Raw genomic sequence first — 19,682 nt, forward strand, 5'->3', positions numbered from 1 at the left:
GCTTCTGACCCCCTTGACCAGGTGGAAGTTTTCCCTGAGGATTCAAATATTAGTGCAGGAATCATGCTGCATTTTACTCCCTATGGTTCCCTGAGGATACTGATCCATTTTTTTTTTTTTTTTTGAGACGGAGTGTCACTCTGTCACCCAGCCTGGAGTGCAGTGCAACAATCTCAGCTCACTCAACCTCCGCCTCCTGGGTTCAAGAAGTTCTCCTGCCTCAGCCTCCTGAGTAGCTGGGACTACAGGCGTGTACCACCACACCCAGCTAATGTTTGTATTTTTAGTAGAGATGGGGTTTCACCATATTGGTCAGGCTGGTTTCGAACTCCTGACCTCAGGCAATCCACCTGCCTTGGCCTCCCAAAGTGCTGGGATTATAGGCATGAGCCATTGCACCTGGCCGATCCGTGGCCTTTTTAACAACCTGTGGTTCCTGGTTCTGGTGCAAGACAATGGTGGGTCACCCGTGGAGACTGGCCACTATCTGCAGTCCTTCTGGAAGCACTTGAACCTTGAGCTAAGTTGAACAGGAGTGACCTGGGACCCCAAGGTACAGTCATGGGAAAAGAGACCAGGTTTTGTGCTGGTCTGATCCCCACCACTCACTCTTTGGACATGCTAAAGCTTCTCTGAGCCAGTAGAATGAGAGATGGGGAAAGGGAAGCAATTTTTATTAAATGCCTCTTCTGACCAGATGCTGTACGTGGGTGATCTTCACCCTCACAGCAGCAGTTCTCAGCCCTGGCTGCACATTGGAGTAGCCTGGGAGTTTTAAAAAGCCTCAATGCCAAGGCCACGGAACCACTTCAATCACAGTCTGTGGGGGTATATCTCAAGCATCATAATTTTTCAAAGCTGAGAACCATTACCATCAATCCCTGTTTACAAATGAGGAAAATGAAGGCTGGGCTGTAAGTCTTAAATCTGACCACCTCGGATTCCTCAGCTCCTCCGCAGTCTGGCTCCCCTGAAGTCCAGCTTCAGTTTTTTGAGACCAGCAACTGGTTGTTATGTTCAAGAGGGAGTTTCTTATTTAGCCAAGTGTGTTAAACACATGAATTAAGGTCTTGATTCTTGATTCGATCCACTTACTCAGTATAGTTAGGCAAATTACTTAACTCCTCTGTGTTCCAGTCTCAAATGGGGGTAGTTACCAAGCTGCTTACAGAGCCGTCTGGGGAGAAATCGTGGGAACAAAAGCTCTTTGGAAACATACATGATCACACAAACACTGTCCTTACAGCAGAACAGTTACGGCCCACTGACACTTACTTCTACTAATTTCAGGGCTGTCAAGAACATGAGCCTTGCTTTGACTTCTGATGCTAGTGTCAGATTTTTGCCTCAAGTATCAGGTTGAGAAGGATTTGCCAAGAGTGGAGTTACCCATCAGGGGTGAGTGATGGTGGGGTGCAGCTACTGTCCCTGGGGTCACTATAGCCCAGTGGAACTGCTGCCCCCTTCTGCAGTAAGCCCGGGACCTTCCCTGGATAACCCACCCTCTCTGTCCTTGGAGCCCACACGTTGGGGAAAGAGTGAATGAATATCTACCCTAATGCTTGTTTATATGTACATATATAGTTACTGCATATGTACCAGGTATACAGCATGTTTATATGATATATAATAATATATAACAATGTATTAATTTGCATGTATATTAATATATATAGACACAGAATTCTTCTCTGTGTTTGATGTAAAGGCTATCGAAGGATAATTGCCTGACACGAAGTTTACCTGGAAGTGACTGTTTTTTCTCCAGGATTCATTTTTTCAGTTTTGCACATGTCCCAGGGGTGACCCCTTTTATGAAAGGCCCTAGGTCTCTGATTCTTGACTTAGGAGGGAGGCTGGGGATAAGGGCACTGGGGCAGTGGGAGAACTAATGAAAGAATATGAGCTTGGTGGTAACTGGGCATTTCTTTCCTCAAGGGTGGTGATGTTGATGAGATGTCCTCATGACCACGGGCCTCCCGTGTGTCCATGGAACAACAGGTAGATTCTAACCATCTCCTTCCGGGGTCCACCTCAGATCAGAGGGTCTCCAGGTCTCCACTCATCCCACAGGCTGCTTCACCCATGGCTAAGGACAAACAGGCTCATGGTGGGTGCCTGGGCAGATGCGCTGCTGGGTTACAGCTGCCCTACAGTCACGAATCCCTGTGCTGGGTGATTAGCACTGTTTGTGTCATATTCTTCAAGGCAAGAAGGGGACCCAAACCCCATGCAGACCTAAGCATGGAGGCAAGTTGGTGGGGTTCACTCTGCACGATACAAGATGGTCCCACTCAGAGACTCCTCACAGGAGCGGAGAGGTGTGACCCTCTGTATTTAATACTCACCCCATGCTCAATATTTCTTTGAAGTCTCATCTCCCAAATTCAAGCACATTTTTCATTCTACTCCTACAGTAGTCATTGGCTTGATATAAAAATACTTACCAACTTAATTACTTGACTCTTTTCTCCTAAACCTAGACATTTGAGAAAGCTGAGCCATGTCTGTCCTGTGGTTTCTGCCCCTGATATGTCATCATGCAACTCCTTCCCAGCCTGAGAAGCCTGAGCCTCAGTGGACCTTGGTTGCCTCCCCCTGCCTGGGGACCCTTTGGGGGATGAAGGCATCTGTCCAGCACCTCCGCCCGCACTCTCCACGGCCAGTGAGGGCCTTACCTATGTTACAGTGCTCGCCAGTGTAGCCAGGGGGGCACAGGCATATGGCATGACCCTCTGTCTCCTTGCAGGTCCCAGCGCCACAGGGCTCCTCTGCACAGGACCTGGTGGGGGCTGCAACCCCCAGGGGAGAGGTTGAGCATCAAGAACACAGTCACCTGGCTACCATGGCCTCTAAGACCTCAAAGTTGGGGCATGAGGTCCCTGAAGTCCACGAGGCTGGCTTTGGGTCAGCACTTTTCCGGGGCCTGTGTCCCTCCTGGGCACCTGACCCACAGCATCGGGGGAGCTCTCCAGCTGTGAAAGCTCTCTCAGCACAAAGGAAGGTACAAGGGACCCCAGAGCAAAAAAACAAAGGAAAATCAGCTACCAGTGCCCACTGCCTGGCATATGGGGTTATGTCACAGTGAGACAATCATGACAGTACAGGAGCCCCTTTGTGCAGGGATGGGGTTGGGGATGAATCTAAAGCCAGAGAGCCAAATGACATTTCATAGTTCCTTAAATTGTGCAGGTTTTAACCCTGCACAAAATAAATATTCAGCCACAAACACCATCAACAGATTTACTCTCTCATCTCACACTCACTCCGGGGCAGGGTGCATGAGCAGAATTTCTAGCACTAGCTAAACAGTCATCCTTCTCTCCCTGTGCCAAGTACAGATAGTTGAATTCACATGTGAAAACTCATGGACTGTAACTCTGCTGTAACAATAGCATCACTAATCTTTGTAAGTGTGCACTGTATGCAGAGTGTGATGCTAAGTGCTTGCTTTATCTATGTTTCTGTTCTGCTTAATCTTCCCTGGTATAGTATTATCCTACTCTTGTTACAGATGAGGCTCAGAGAGGTGAAGACTATTGCCTGAGGCTGCACAGCTAACCTGTGGTGGAGCTGTTCTTGGAACCTTAAAGCTACGCTGTCTCCTTCTCTGCTACAGTAGCCTACAGTGTGAACTACCCAAGCACATTTAAAGGGGGAAAAAATTCCAACAATACCTGCAACAGTTGACTCTGATTCACCTGTCCATTCTGGAGAAGCTGGGATGGAAGCATCTGTTGGGGAGGTGGCTGTTTTGGCTGTGTGAGTCTCTTCTCCTGAGTACAGGAGGCTTGAGGACTCAGTTTCTAGATGCGCCTCTGCAGGGCGCTGGGTCTGCTGGGTCCACTCAGACTCTGGGATGCTGGTGCTGATGACAATGCCCAGCCCCGAGGTATGACCAGACAAGTCTCCGCTGATTTCAGTCCTGTCTCCAGAAGCCGTGGGAGTGGCTGAAGGCAAGCCTGGTGCCTCTGTCCCCACATCACCAGTGGTGGTAGATTCTCCACTCACTTCTGGGGAAGCTGACGGCTCGCCTTCTTGAAATGTCAAAGTGCTGCCGCTCACTCCTAGGCCAGAGGATCTCTCACGGTCAGCTTCATGGAATGCAGAGGTGGTTTCACTCAGATCAGGTGACCCAGAATCTTCTCCGCTGGTCTCAGGGGCAGCAGATGCCCCAACTCCAGCCTCAGGATAGGCGGACGTCTCACTGCTAGATTCTGGGACTGATGACACTTCTACTCCAGACCCAGGGAGCAATGGGGTAGCTCCACTAATGTCCCTAGCTGCGGAGGCTTCTCCACTGGACTCAAAAAGCTGGGATGTGTGTGTCACAGGAGGCCTTTGGCCAAGTTCCTGAGAAACAGTTGGTTCAGTAACACCCTCCATGAACTCAGAAGTGATTAAAGTAACTTCTGGAAGTCCCGAGGCCTCTCCACTGGTGCCCACGGCTGCAGAGGATTCTCCACTTACATCGGTGGTGCTGGCAAAATCCCCACTAAAATATGGGGTACTTGGTGGCTCTCCACTGGGCTCTACCAGCCCGAACTGCAGCCCGCTTAGGTCCAGAAATCCAGAATGGTCCCCAGACATGTCTGGTGCTCCAGAATGAGTACCACTGAGTTCTAAAATGCCAGAAGGCCCTTCTCCTGCCTCTTGTGCTGTTGGAGCCTGGGTTACAGATTCCACCAAAGTTCTATCTACAAGAGAGACAGTGGGGAAACCAGATGGAAGTCCACTGCCATAATATGCTTCCGAGGGCAGGCTGCTCCCAGTCTCAGCTCCAGAGGATTCTCCACTGACCTCAGCTATGCCAATTGGTAGGCCACTGAATTCTGGAGTCTGGGATGTAAACCCACTGGAATCGACTGTTCCAGAAAACTGTCCACTGACATCCACCATCCCAGATCTGCCTGACAGATCTGCCTCTCCGGAAGGGAGGCCACTGAGTTCCACAGACCCTAAGCCTTCTTCTTCTTTAAATGTAGTAGGGGTCACTTCAACCAAACTGGTGTCCACAAATGTAATGCCAGAAGATTCACCGCTGCCACTTGTGGCACCAGAAACCAGGTCAGGGACTCCTGATGTTGCCCCACTGAACCCTGGTAACCCTGAAGGCTGCCCACTGAGATCAGGGACCCCGGATGTTTCTCCACTCAGGTCGGTTATGCCAAAGGGTTGACTACTGCCATAAGGAACCCCAGATGCTTCTCCACTAACACCTGGTTGTCCAGAGGAGAGCCCGCTAAGCTCAGTCACTCCAGATGTTTCCCCGCTAGTGTCAGGAAACCCTGATGGCTGCCCACTAACCTCAAAAATCCCAGATGTCCCCCCACTGATATCAGGAAACCCTGATGGCTGTCCACTGACATCAAAGAGTCCAGGTGTTTCCCCACTGACATCAGGAGACCCAGATGCTTGGCCACTGAGTTCAGTTCCTGAAGGGAGTCCACTAGCTTCCCCACTAATGTCCAGCTCACTGGAGGGCAGCCCAGATATTTCTCCCGCACCACTGATGCCAATGGTTCCCCTCCCTTCCAGTTCACTTGCAGTGGAGGCTGTGACCACTTCCACCAATGTAGAATCCACTAGGGAAACAGTTGGGAATCCAGATGGAAGTCCACTAAAGTCAGGCAGGCCAGAGGGTGGGCCACTTCCAAGGTCCACCCCAGAATACTCGCCACTAAACCCAGAGGGAAGGCCACTTGTTTCTGGAGCTTGTCCACTTCCTAGAGTTCCAGAAGGCAGTTTTCCCAAGTCCAAGTCTCCAGAAGCTGGACCCACCAAGTCTTCTTTTCCAGAAGGCAACCCACTGAGGTCCTCAGCTCCAGAAGCTGAAGTCTCTAGACCCTCCCTTCCAGAAGGAAGTCCACTGAGGTCAGTCCCTACTCCAGAAGCAGAGGTCTCTAGACCTTCTCCTCCAGAAGGAAGTCCACTGATGTCCCCGACTCCAGAGGCAGAAATCTCTAGAACTTCTCCTCCAGAAGGAAGTCCACTGATGTCCCCTACTCCAGAGGCAGAAGTCTCTAGAACTTCTCCAGAAGGGAGCCTGCTGAGGTCCTCTACTCCAGAAGCAGAGGTCTCTAGACCTTCTCCTGAAGGAAGTTCACTGACATCCTCTATTCCAGAGGCAGTAGTCTCTAGAACTTCTCCAGAAGGAAGCCCGCTGATGTCCTCCACTCCAGAGGTAGAAGTCTCTAGAACTTCTCCTCCAGAGGGAAGTCCACTGAGGTCCTCTACTCCAGAGGTAGAAGTCTCTACAACTTCTCCAGAAGGAAGTCCACTGAGGTCTCCTACTCCAGAGGTAGAAGTCTCTAGAACTTCTCCAGAAGGAAGCCCACCGAGGTCTCCTACTCCAGAGGCAGTAGTCTCTAGAACTTCTCCAGAAGGAAGCCCACTGATGTCCTCTACTCCAGAGGCAGTAGTCTCCAGAACTTCTCCAGAAGGAAGCCCACTGATGTCCTCTACTCCAGAGGCAGTAGTCTCTAGAACTTCTCCAGAAGGAAGCCCGCTGATGTCCTCTACTCCAGAGGCAGTAGTCTCTAGAACTTCTCCTGCAGAAGGCAGTCCACTAAGGTCCCCTACCCCAGAGGTAGAAGTCTCTAGAACTTCTCCAGAAGGAAGTCCACTGAGGTCTCCTACTCCAGAGGTAGAAGTCTCTAGAACTTCTCCAGAAGGAAGCCCACTGAGGTCTCCTACTCCAGAGGCAGAAGTCTCTAGAACTTCTCCAGAAGGAAGCCCACTGAGGTCTCCTACTCCAGAGGCAGAAGTCTCTAGAACTTCTCCAGAAGGAAGTCCACTGAGGTCCCCAACTTCAGAGGCAGAGCCCTCTAGGATCTCAGCTCCAGAGGGCAGTTCACCAACTGTAGGAGTGCTGGACCACTCAATTCTCTCTTCATCCCCTGAGGCTAGTCCACTGTCCACAGGCAGGCCTGAGCCCACTGTGGAAGTAAGACCACTGGAGTCAAGGTCTCCAGAGGGCAGTCCACTTGCCCTGTCCCCTGACAGCTGCCCACTGAAGTCAAGGTGTCCTGAAACGTCTCCACTGCCTATGAAGTCACCACTGACATCAGGGGCCCCAGATTCCTCCCCAGAGCCTGGCAGCTCAGTCCAGCTGGGCACCGGGGGTGAAGGTGTATATGGCTCTTCTGAGGGGGATGGCTCCTCTGAGGGGGACGGCTCCTTGGAGGGGAATGGCTCCTCCGAGGGGGACGGCTCCACTGAGGGGAATGGCCTCACTGAGGGGAATGGTTCCTCTGAGGGTGATGGCTCCTCCGAGGGGAATGGCACCTCTGGGGGGGATGGTTCCTTTGAGGCAGTAAGCACTTCAGTTGCAGAAGGGCCTTCTGTGCTTTCCTCTGTTGCTGTGCCAGTGGGAGGCCAAGTAGGAAGGATCCCTGTAGGAAAGAAGGAAGAAAGATGAGGTGTGAGTTTATTAACTCTGTCCCATTTTAAGCTCATACATAGAATCTAAACTCCATTCTTTCCACAGTAAAATTTTTCTCTCAAGAGCTCAGCAACATGTCCAAATGCTTTCTTTTTTTTTTTTTTTTTTTTTTTTTTTGAGGTGGAGTCTCACTCTGTCGCCCAGGCTGGAGTGCAGTGGCGCGATCTCGGCTCACTGCAAGCTCTGCCTCCTGGGTTCACGCCATTCTCCTGCCTCAGCCTCCCGAGTAGCTGGGACTGCAGGTGCCCGCCACCGCGCCCGGCTAATTTTTTGTATTTATAGTAGAGGCAGGGTTTCACCGTGTTAGCCAGGATGGTCTTGATCTCCTGACCTCATGATCCGCCCGCCTCGGCCTCCCAAAGTGCAGGGATTACAGGTGTGAGCCACCACGCCCGGCCCATCCAAATGCTTTCTAATGGAACTGTGTAAAGTGTCTTGGAAATGAAGAAAGGAAGGAAGGAAGGAAGGAAGGAAGGAAGGAAGGAAGGAAGGAAGGAAACAGGAGGATAGGGAGAAAGGAAGGAGGGAGGTAGGGAACTGGGAAGCCCCGCCAACTGCCCACAGGGACATGGGCTACACAGGCTGTACTTTGTGTGAGATGCGGGGGCCACCATCCACACAACCCACTGGATGTGGGGGCCTGGCCACCATTGAAGACCACCAAGGTCATCCTGCAAGTATTTCCACATTACCATCTTACTGATTTGGTCCCATGGTTTTCAAAGCTTGGACTCGCAACAACAGCATCCTCTGGGAGCTTGATAGAAAAGCAAATTCCTAGACCTCACCCCAGCCCCACTGATTCAGCAACTCTGGGAAGGAGCCCGGCATGCTGTGTTTTAGCAAGCCCTCCCTGTGATGCTGGGACTCTTCAGTGTAAGAACTGTTCATTTTAAGCCATCCTTCTGAGGAAGAAAGGGCCAGGTGGTGATGTTTGTAAACATACAGTGACTTGTTTCCAATTCTGAGAACACTATTATAGATAATTTGAAAAATAGAGAAATGAAAAAAGGAAAACCCAAAATTCTAACTAATCAAGGCTACATTCTTTGCTTTAGTTCTTCTTTCCTTTGGCATTTGAAAAATAACCACACTGCATTTTAACCTTGTACGTACTTTGGGGCCTACTTCCCAGGTGGGGCCCCTGAGCACTGAGGGTGCTGGGTCCACTGGGCAGGTTTAGTTTGTTCTTGCTGAGAGGAGAATCTTAGAGGGGGAGGTGGGGCATGAAGAATAGCGGTGGTGCCATGCAAAAAAAAAAAAAAAAAAAAGTTAGCTGGGCAGGACCCAAAAAAGATGATTTTTATTTTGATAGGTATATATGTATGTATGTATGTATCTATGTATCTATCTATGAAACACACCAGGATGACCATGTGCAGTCATAATATAACAGTTCCCTCTTAAATAAATTTACATTTCTTTCTTTCTTTCTTTTTTTTTTTTTGGAGACAGGGTCTCGCTCTGTTGCCCAGGCTGCAGTACGGTGGTACCATCTTGGCTCACTGCAACCTCCACCTCCTGGGTTCAAGTGATTCTCATGCCTCTGCCTCCTGAGTAGCTGGGACTACAGGTGTGTGCCACCACACCTGGATAATTTTTGTATTTATAGTAGACAGTGGGTTTTGCCATGTTGGCCAGGCTTGTCTTGAACTCCTGGCCTCAAGTGGTCCTCCCACCTTGGCCTCCCAAAGTGCTGGGATTACAGGTGTAAGCCACCATACTCAGCCCTACATTTCTTTTTTTTAAAGCAAGTCAACTTAAAGAAAAATACATGGAGCAAATGAAAGTGCAGATGGTTCCCAGATATGGCTGAAATCAGCAAGGTGGTCAGGAACTGAAGTCTAGAAAACATTTCTAGCAGGCTGCTGGAGCCACTTTCTCACTGGTAACTCCCCACTAGTGGTTGCCAGAGTCCTGTGCAAAGTCATATCCTGATGCCAAAGAGGACTCAGTCATTCTTGTCCTGGTGAGGGCGAGGAAGGCCACAGGCAGGTGTGACTGCTGGGTGAGGCTGCTGGCCAGACTCTCCCCTGCTCTACAGAGGCATCCTAACCTTCTGATATGGAGGGAGGCCAGGCTTTGCATCTCCAATGCCCAGAAGAGGGCCTGACACCAACAGATTGCTCTGGAACCATGCACAGAATGCTGATGCATGGCTGGATGAGTTAGTGGGAGCTTGGATACACTCCTTTTTTCAGATGCACATACCCCCAGGGAAACCGACTCTACCAGGTATACACATATACTACTGTACATTGTTTTAAATCAAGCTTACCCCAACTGGAAGCTGCTAGATACTAACAATGCTCTATGGTAAGGTTCATTTGGGACACACCACATCTATCACCTCCTCTTGGAGATTTACAGTGCGTATTAGCATGTTCAAAGCTCTGAGAAGGTCTGCAGTGAGGAAACCTGTTAACCTCTGTAAGCCAGCATTTCCCAAACCTTAGTGGCCACAAAACACTTTATCCAACAAGGTTTAGGGACGCTGCTTTCATCCTGTTAAGTATCATCTGGTTTAATTGTGACAGATGGAGTTCAGGAGGTTCTGGCTGAGGAGGCCTGGCCCAGAAGAGGGACATGGAAGGAGGAGAAAGGCAAGGAGACAGGTCACAGTCAGACTTCCAACAGTAACCCCCTCCCTGGTTCTTTCTCCCACAAGAGAGGGTTGAAGTTAGGGTAAGGGTGTCAGTGAAAGAGGACAAGGTAACTGAGGGCCCTCTGATCAGCACAGTCCTGGGCATTTGGGGGTTCATGCAAGGGAAATAAGGGCCAGAACAGTAAATGTGTATAGAAGCATTTTATGAACAAGGCTGTTTTTGTCACTCTGGGGCAGGTCCTAGAGGCCAGTTGAGGTGGCTAAAGTTGCCCACAGCAGCACACCCAGACGGTGTCAGGGCTGGGGAAACAGCACAAATCCCAGGGAGGGAAACCTCCCACCCCACCAGGCACACTGTAGGCAGACAGGGGCATGCAGCTTCAGGGTGTGCCCCAGAACCCAAACCATACCAACCTGGCAGCGGGGATGTGCCCATTGGGGTGTAGGCTGGTTCCCATTCTGTCTGGTTTTCTGGCTCAGTGGTGAACTCTAGGATGGCAGTAGTCTCCCCTAAGGGTACAGCAGTTGTCTCCTCTTCTACAGGGACAGCAGCCACACCAGGCACCACTTGGGTAGCGATCCAGTCCTCCACACCAGAGGGTGATGTGGGTGTGCCACCCTCTTCTTCTCCTGGAGAAGGAACCGCCGAAACCCCTAAAGGAGATGTGGGTAGTGAGAGTGAGTCCCTCTTTTACCAGTGACCCGTCCGTGGCTGGCCCTTCTTGAGAGAGCTAGGGGACTCTGAGGTGGGCCAGGCCCCACCACCTAGTTCAGCGGATGGCTGTTTGCCTTCTCGCTTAGTAAGAGCCATCGGCACCAGTGATACACTATCCATATGCACCATCAGCAGTTTAGTTCCGGTGATCTGGGTCATCTCCCCTGCAGAATCGATCATACATGCCAGGCATTGCTATAAAGGCTTATGTATATAAAATCACTTTATCTCACAACAGCTTTATGAGAGAGAGATGATTAATCTCATTTTACAGATGGGGAAACTGAGGCACAGAGTTACATGATTTGCCCAGGGTCAATGGCTTACAAATGGCAGATCTAGTCTTTGAATTCAAGCATCTGGTGCCAGACTCCATGCTCTCAACCGCTGAACAACGCTGCCGATCTTAGGGACAGGGATTATGTTCCAAGTGTGTCAGGACTAAAAATAGGAGGATGGTGCTTAAATTCCATGAAACCATCTCAGCATTTGAAAGTGTGAAGGTAGGATTCATGGGCTGGGGGTAAGTGTTCTGGCGTGGGGGGACCAGCAGTGGGCATGGTCAGCAAGGAAGCTGAACTGTGCAGGATAATATACAAGGCTGAGTTCACAGAGGGTCAGGAGTGGGCGGCTGGGGGTAGCATGGCTGGGAACTTCCTGGGAGGCTAACTGGCTTGGCTTCTGCTTCCCAGAGCAGGGAGACGGGCACTGGTACAAGAGCCTCATCAAAGCCTCTGGGAGAGAATTGAACTTGACTTTTAGAGTCTGGCTGAGTGGGGCTGAATTTCGAATTTTTTTTTTTTTTTTTTTTTGAGACAGAGTCTTGCTCTGCTGTCCAGGCTGGAGTGCAGCAGAACAATCTTGGCTCACTGTAACCTCCGCCTCCCGGGTTCAGGAGATTCTCCTGCCTCAGCCTCCCCAGTAGCTGGGATTACAGGTGCACACCACCAAGCCCAGCTAATTTTTGCACTTTTATCAGTAGAGACAGGGTTTCGCCTGATACCTGTTGACCAGGCTGATCTTGAACTCCTGACCTCAAGTGATCCACCTGCCTCAACCTCCCAAAGTGCTGGGATTACAGGCATGAGCCACTGCTCCTGGCCTTGAATTGGGTTTTAAAAGTGACCCTGGATTTCTGGGAAACTTGGGGACACTCAAGTTTTTTTCCCCTTACGTTTATTTGAGAATAATTATAGATTCACAGGAAGTTGCAAAGACACTCAGTTTTGATGTAAACTATCTAAAACATGGCACAGGCTGTTATTACAATCTACATTCTAGTCCATGCACCCAGACCCTTCATGGACTATGCAGGAACTCATCTAATCAGAGCCCAGCAATTCCCTGGCTGTGGTCTGGCCATGCTTATTATATTGCTTGATGACACCACTCTCAGAAGTCCAATGGGGAGTGATGGTTGAAATGGTAGCATATCCATAGCATGGGTCAACAAAAAACATGAATCATCAGTGCTTAGTGAAGAATAATAGAATAATTTGACTAAACTCATCACAAAAATATTTGCAAGCAGGAGAGAATTTGACAAGGATGTTCAAGTTACAGGTTGTATAAAATAAAGCTGTATATTACAGCTTTACATATATATAAGTATACGAAATAAAGCAAACATTTATTGAGCATTTACTGTGTCCCAGGCACTATGCCAAGGGCACCACGTGCACTCAATTAATTCTTGCAGCTCTCTCTGAAGTAGGAACCATTATATCTCCATTTTCACACAGCTATTAAGTAGCAGAACCATAACTCAGATTCAGGTCTGCCTCATTTCTAGTACCAGCTCAAGCCCTTATTTATCTCTACTTGTCTCTGGGGAACTTTAGAAGGATGACCTTGCCTTGGGGTCAAAGCCTGCGCTGTGCTGGTTTCAGAGCTGGTTCTGCCCCAGAGGGACTGACTTTTTCTTGCGCTGATGGATGGGAAACTGGGTGGTGGCAGGACAGGGTGAACCCAGGTCTCCAGACAAAAGGGGCTGCTGGAGCCGAGGCGAGGCTGCATACCTCGGAAGCAGAAGGCATGGTGCCGGGACAGTGGGTCCGGAAGGCCCGTCTGGTTAGGGTAGAGGTAGACCGTTCTCACGCCTGGTTTGTCCCCACCGCAGGCAGGCCTTGGGGTGACGATGGGGTAGCGGAGGCTGCCATCGGCCAGCCAGCCAGCATAGCACTTGTCCAGGCCGCGGCTCCAGGCGGCGTAGAGCTGGCCCGTGGTGGCCAGCGTGGCATTGTGAGATTCACAGAACTCCAGTGCTTCCTGGAAGGTGAACTGCTCAAGACGTGTGGCGAAGAACACCTCCCCTGGGGGCAGAGACAAGCGGTAGGATATGACCCCCCCACACTCAGGCCAGGTCAATCCCTGCCCACCCAGGACAGAGCTTCTCCAACTCTCCTTACCAGGGCTAAGACTCAGCCCAGCTCCATCACCCCTTCTTTGACCACTCTCCCTTAGATTTTCTGGAACCCTGGGAAATAAGTGACCACCACTCTGGTTTGTACTGGACTGGGCTATCCCGGGACACAGGACTTTCAGTGCCAAAAAAGTCAAAATTCCAGTCAAACTGGACTGAGTTGTTTCCACAACAACTTTTCCTCCTTCCCTCTTTTCTGGATTCTCCAGTCACACTTAGGCATCCCCTTCCTTGGCCAAGCAAGGCGGCTCACCCGGGCCCCCTCCAATCCCTGTGCACCCCTATACCACGGCACTTAACACTGTGACTGCTGTGGACCTGCCCACCCCACACCCTGGGAACTCATCCAGGGTAGGGCTGGGTTGCAGCACCTAGCAATGCACCTGGTACCTATCCGGTTCAGGGCTAGGAGAGTTTACACTTACTGAACACCTACTTGTGCCAAGAACTTTTCATACATATCTCATTTAATACTCAAAAAAACCTCTGATGTACATATAAATCACTCCCATTTTTATAGATGAAGGAGCTGAGGCTTAGAGAGGTTAAGTGACTTGCCCAGGGTCTTGAAACAAGTGAGTGGCAATGCCAAGATCTTTCTGGAATACCAGCATTTCCAAAATTGCAGTCAGTGGAAATTTGGTAATTTTCATGGAAATGGAAAGAAATGAAATAAAACAAAATAAAGGTCTGTGGTTAAAAATTGGGCAATGCTGAGTTAAAGAAAGTTAAGGAAGTTTTTCTTTTTCTTTCTTTTTAAATAAGTAGAGACAGGGTTTGGCCACATTGCCCAGGCCAGTCTCGAACTCCTGGGCTAGAGCAATCCACCCACACTGAGGCACCTCTGCCTCCCAAAGTGCTAGGATTACAGGTGTGAGCCACGGCGCCCGACCTAAAGAGGTTTTTTTTGTTTTTGTTTTTGTTTTTACTGCAGGACTTCTCAGTGCCTTTGATTTGTGCCCAGGCACTGGGAATCTCCAAGAAGGAGTTGGTGTATATAGCGTTTATTTATAATAAACTGAGATTTACCCACAGACCTCACTGCTTTTTAAAGGGACGGATGCTCCCCTGCAATGCCGGAGGAGACCACAGGAAATATTCAGTAGGAGAGCTGGGGCTGGATCTGAGGGAGGGCCTGGGGGCCTTCCTTTTCAGCAGGACCCTTTCCCACCTGGAAAGCTGGGTGGGATCAGGGGTGGGTGGGTGTGTGGTAACCCCCTCTCTTCTTTGTATCACCCTGTCAGCCCCCTGCCCACCCCCCTGCCCATCTAGGGCCCAAAATGTGAGAATGTGGCTGTACCCTCAAGTCTGTCCACATAGCAGTAGACATCGTAGGTCTCTGTTGACGGGCGCACGCCGTACGTCCTGACCCCTGGGCTGCTGTCCTTGTCACCCACGCACGGGGTCCGTGGGCTCACAATGGGGTATCTGCAAAGGAGAGTGAGAGGAGAAGATGAAGGCCTGTTTCGGGGGCTGGTAGATGCAGGGCCCTGGGCTGAGGCCAGAGGCCACTCAGGGACTTTGGTATGTCTTCAGTTGTCTGGTGGGATTCAAACTAGGAAGAAGCCCCTTATGCAGCAAGTTCTCTGGGCAGCCTGGGGAAAGGTCTGGTGGCTCCTGGGGGATTTCTGGCTTCAGGAGAGAGCGGCTGCATGGGTCAGGCTGGAGGGGAACGGGGCACTTGAGGAGAGGGCTGCTGCCTCTGTCTGATGGGGAGAAATGACCAAGAACTGAACATTACCCAGTGCCCTTCATCACCCTTTTGGGATATGCCTCAGTTGAGTCACTAATTAATTCATTAACCCACAAGGTATTGGGTGCTCAGTGTGCTGGGGGCCGTGCCAGTCTGTGGCTCCTTAAGCCTGACCTCTTCAGCTGGGTTTGGGCTGGGTGAGGAGCATGGCTTCACCTGACGGTCTGGTCCCTCAGCCAGCCGGCGTCACACTGCTCATAGCCTGCTTCGTAGGCAGCCTGGAGCTGCTCTGGTGAGGCAATGACTGCCCTGGTGCGCAGGCAGGCCTGCTGCGCCTCCTCAAAGGTCAGCGAGTAGCGGGTGGATCCTGGGCGGTAGTGGAATACGACCCCTGGGTGGGGAGGAGGGGGAGAGGAAGAGGGAGTAGTCAGGTTCGAGGACCCATGGTGTGCAGTTCCCAAGGCTCCATGGGCACAGAGGTAGGCCAACTTCTGCTGCCTGACATATTGGATTTATCAGGGCAATGCAAGCTGAAATCCCACTTGGTAGCCATGTGGGTGTGATGGTGGATGGCAGTGTCCATCTGCCCCTCCCCTGTGTGGGAACCCCACCAAGGCCATTATGGAACAAGGCCACACCAGAGTGTCCTTGTTCATAGACTTGAGTTTGGGAAGCACTGGGCTCTATGCTACCTGACATCCAACTCTCACACATGTATTAAGCACCTAGAACACTGTCATCTTAGAATAGGAGTTGGAAGCATTTTCTGGAAAGAGCCAAATGGTAAATATTTTAGGCTTTGTAGGCTATGTGGCTTCTGTAACAACTACAGTTATCCTTCGGGATCCAGGATGTCCTCAGATACCAAAATCCACAGAGGCTCAAGTCCCTGATATAAAAGTGTACTATTTGTATAAAATCATCTCTAGATTACCTGTAATACCTGAAACAATGTCAATGCTATGTAAAAGTAATATTGTTTTAAATCTGTATTACTTTTATTGTTGTATTGTTATGTTATTGTTTCTTTTCTTTTGGAATATTTTCCATCCACGGTTGGTTGAATCCGGACATGAAGGACTGACTGTATTCAACCCCACTGTGATTGTCCTCAGTTAGCCACAGACAACTTGTCCACAGATGGCTATGGCTTTGTTCCAATCAAACTTTATTTGTGGACATTGAAATTTGAATTTTATATAATTTTCATGTGTCACAAAATATTATTTTTCTTTTGACTTTTTGCCCCTATTTAAGAATGTAAAAGTCATTCTTAAGTCATGGGCCATATCAGAACAGCTAAACCCAGCCCACTGGCCACAGTTTGCTGGCCTTTGTCCTGGGAGGTCAGAGCAGTGAGAGACCTCAGGGGTCATCCAAGGCAGTAGTTTTCTAGTGGCTCTGTTTTGTGGGGGTGTCTGATGGGGCAAGGAGGGGCCCTGGACAGAAGGAGCCCCAGTTGTTCTCCACTCTACTTCCCTTAGATCTATGTGGCACATGTGTCCGCTTGATGTAGAGACTGGATTCCACATATGACTTCATTTGAAATAAATCCTTGGTGGCAAGAGTGTGGACCTGATAGTCTGTCCTATTGTTTTTGTTTCACAGATGAGGAAAGCAAGGTCTGAGAGGAGAGAACATTGTCCCAGGTGCCAGGTTAAGTAGAAGGTACAGCCTTCAACTGTGGGAATCCCTTCCCTGCAGGCTAAGTTCTCTCCACTTGCCCCTGGATGCACCCACGGGCAGCTACTTACCCCCTGGCAAATGCGGCTGCCCAGGGACAGCGGTCACCTGCACGACGAGGTCCTCACTGGTGAATGCTGTGGCAGGGCCCAGGCCAGGTGTGGGAAAGCCCCAGGGCCTGGTGGCCTCTCCAGTCTCATTCTCAACCTCAGGGAAGGCAGTGGCCCCTATTTCAGGGGCAAACGTGAAGGGCTCCTCAGGTTCCAGGGGACTGGGGGAGACATCGAAGATGGGCTTTACGGTAAGGATCACACTGCCTCGGGCTTCACCCTCAGTGATGTTTCGAGGCAGTGGCAGCTCCATGTCAGGCCAGGTCACTGTCTGGACGGTGATGTCCTCCTCAACCCCCACTCCAAAGAAATTTTCTGGGATGTCCACGAAGTCTTCACCTAGGGGAGGGGCAAAGACAAGCTTTAGCCTCTCAGCCTGGGACCGGCTTGAGGGGGATGAGGAGTGGGCTGGAGATGAGCATGGCTCTTCCTCTTTCCCGGCTGCGGCAGGAGGGCACCACTGTGTGCCAGGGGCCTTGCCAAGCCCATTTCAGGGGTACTCAGCTATTGGCATTCATTGTAGGAGTCCCCACAGTTTCAAGATTGCAAAAGAGTGCAAGAGCTATCAGAGGGCAAGATATTGACCAATGAGCTGACTGCTCATAAAGATCAGTTCCCACCCCAACATCCCTTCCTGCTCAACACAGCTGCTCCTTCACTCGTCTCATGAGCACCTTGCCAACTGTCTGATGCTATAACTAACCAACAGGACCAGGTAAGGCAGTTATAAAGAGAAATCAGAAAATCTTGCAGAAAGCGCAGTTTGTGAAGTTGATGAAGGTGTCTTTGGAGAACTGCCTGTCTCATAGTCATGGAAAAACGAGGGTCTCATGAAAGTGATACTACTTCCAAAAGAGTAGTTAGAATACCAAAAGGTTAAGAGAGGCTTCGAGGGGGAAATCCCAACTACTGTTGCAAAAGTAACCCTCTTCCTGTGAGATCAGGTTGTGGAAATGAAACATGTAATGAGTTATCATTGTGTTATTACCACTTATACCATAAAAGTTTTGCAACTCCTCATTCATGTGATGCATTGCTTTTTCCTCCAAGAATTAGCATGTAATTATGATTAGCATGTAATTATGATAGCATGTAACCCAAAATGTGTTAAATGGAAGATAAAAACTTACTTGAACATTTTGGTGTAATTTTTCAAAATAAAGTCCCCATCAAACTTTCCCCTACTCTTTTCAACAACATTTTGTGGCTGGGTACAGTGGCTCATGCATGTAACCCCGCTGGGATTATAGTTACAGCTTCCCTTTGGGAGGCTGAGGCGGGTGGATCACCTGAGGTCAGGAGTTCAAGACTAGCCTGCTCAACATGGTGAAACACCATCTCTACTAAAAATACAAAATTAGCTGGGCATGATGGCGCACATCTGTAATCCCAGTCTACCTGGGAGGCTGAGGCAGAAGAATCGCTTGAACCTGGGAGATGGAGGTTGCAATGAGCTGAGATTGCACCACTGCACTCCAGCCTGGGCGACAGAGTGAGATTCTGTCTCAAAAATCATAAAAATAATAAAATAAAATAACATTTTGCCCAGCCTGGGCAACATGACGAGACCCCATCTCTACCAAAAGGAAAAAAAATTAGCAAAGCATGGTGGTGCCTGTATTCCCAGTTGCATGGGAGGCTGAGGTAGGAGGATTGCTTGAGCCCAGGAGGCTAAGGCTGCAGTAAGCTATGATTGCACCACTGAACTCCCGCCTGGATGACAGAGTGAGACTCTGTCTCAAAGAAAAACAAAAAAACAGAACACAACAAAACCCCTTTTGACCCTCCTTTTAGACACATTCAATTTAAAAAGGCAGACAGCAGCACCCTCCCATGGGTGCCAGGGTCTCATGTCTGACCCCCAACATCTTCCTAGGTGGGTACCCCATCTCCCCACTAGACAGATGAGAAGAGTGAGGTTCACGGCCTTGACTTTGCCAGGGTTGCACAGTAGTAGGTGACAGAGCTTTGATTCAAACTGGAGAAAACAATTTGGAGGCTTTTAAGCCTCTTGTGTGCTGATCCGATGAGACAGGGCTGGATACGCTGCAGTCTCAAGAGTCTCTACCTTAGTGCTTCCCAGAAACCAGTGAAAATGGAGGGGTGTCCTAAAAACGTGGGGTTCAGGTACCCAGTGGCCCTTTCGAGGGCAAAAACCAACCCTCCCTTTCCAAGATCTCCTCGTTCTCTAGGACCCCATTTTAGTGGCATGAACTCCCTTCCCACCACCAGTCGTGCCCCACCTGTGTAGCAGATGGCGTCGTAGCGGGATGAGGGGTCAGGGTAGCCCGTCTGGTTGGCGTGAAGGTAGACGGTCCTCACACCCAGGAGGTTGCCACCGCAGTTGGGCCGGGCCTTGGAGATGGGGTAGCGCACGCTGCGGTCGGCCAGCCAGCCGGCACTGCACATGTCCATGCCAGCCTGCCAGGCCAGGTAGAGCTGGCCCGTGGTGGCCAGTCGGGCACCCAGCCGCCGGCACTCATTGGCTGCTTCCTGGAAGGTGAACTTCTCTGGAGATGTTGCATAAAAGACCTCACCTGTGAAGGACACAGCCAGCTGGGTAAGGGTCTCCTCCCCCTCCCCCTGCTCTGCACCCCCAGAGAGATCCACACTTTTCCACGAGGTCTGGGGAGTCCTCTAACTTCCCAAAGTCCTGGTCCCACATGTCTGTATCTCAGATCTTGCCCTTCATTACTTATTTCTGGGCTTTTGTGTAGGATGACATCAATTTCCTAAAACAAGGGGACCAAGAGAGAAGCAGCAAAAATGGCAGAGAGATTGGGCAAAGGGTGGAGCAAACTTAAAATCTGGGAGGAAAATTCTGCTCAAAAGCTTCTTTGCCCCATTTGCATTCCACCATTAGGGGGATCTTTCCTAGGAGTTAAGCATTGCCCACTCAAGGCAAATCCTTTTAAAAAACTCAAATAATCCTGGGAAAAGCAGGATCAGACCTTGAGCCCTTGGAGCAGTGGTTCCCAAACTGGGGTCTCTAGACCCTGAAGAGTCCGTA

General features: G+C 50.1%; 1 protein-coding gene across 3 annotated transcripts in view; it reads right to left on the reverse strand.

Moving 5' to 3' along the window:
• Positions 1-19,682, reverse strand: part of ACAN (aggrecan) — a 71,610-nt gene that overhangs the window by 12,535 nt on the left and 39,393 nt on the right. Inside the window, exons 6-14 of one of the 3 annotated variants that reach the window (XM_025392340.1) lie at positions 18,916-19,209; positions 16,634-17,011; positions 15,096-15,270; positions 14,487-14,614; positions 12,783-13,076; positions 10,464-10,703; positions 5,368-7,394; positions 3,678-5,307; positions 2,679-2,792 (exon numbers count right to left, since the gene is read on the reverse strand). In XM_025392340.1, coding sequence (XP_025248125.1) covers positions 2,679-2,792; positions 3,678-5,307; positions 5,368-7,394; positions 10,464-10,703; positions 12,783-13,076; positions 14,487-14,614; positions 15,096-15,270; positions 16,634-17,011; positions 18,916-19,209 — 5,280 coding nt within the window. Of the gene's footprint in view, positions 1-2,678; positions 2,793-3,677; positions 7,395-10,463; positions 10,704-12,782; positions 13,077-14,486; positions 14,615-15,095; positions 15,271-16,633; positions 17,012-18,915; positions 19,210-19,682 lie in introns of all 3 variants that reach the window. The other 2 variants (XM_025392339.1, XM_025392341.1) reach the window with 2 other exon arrangements.

The sequence above is a fragment of the Theropithecus gelada genome, chromosome 7b (assembly GCF_003255815.1).
Source record: "Theropithecus gelada isolate Dixy chromosome 7b, Tgel_1.0, whole genome shotgun sequence".
Lineage (NCBI taxonomy): Eukaryota > Metazoa > Chordata > Mammalia > Primates > Cercopithecidae > Theropithecus > Theropithecus gelada.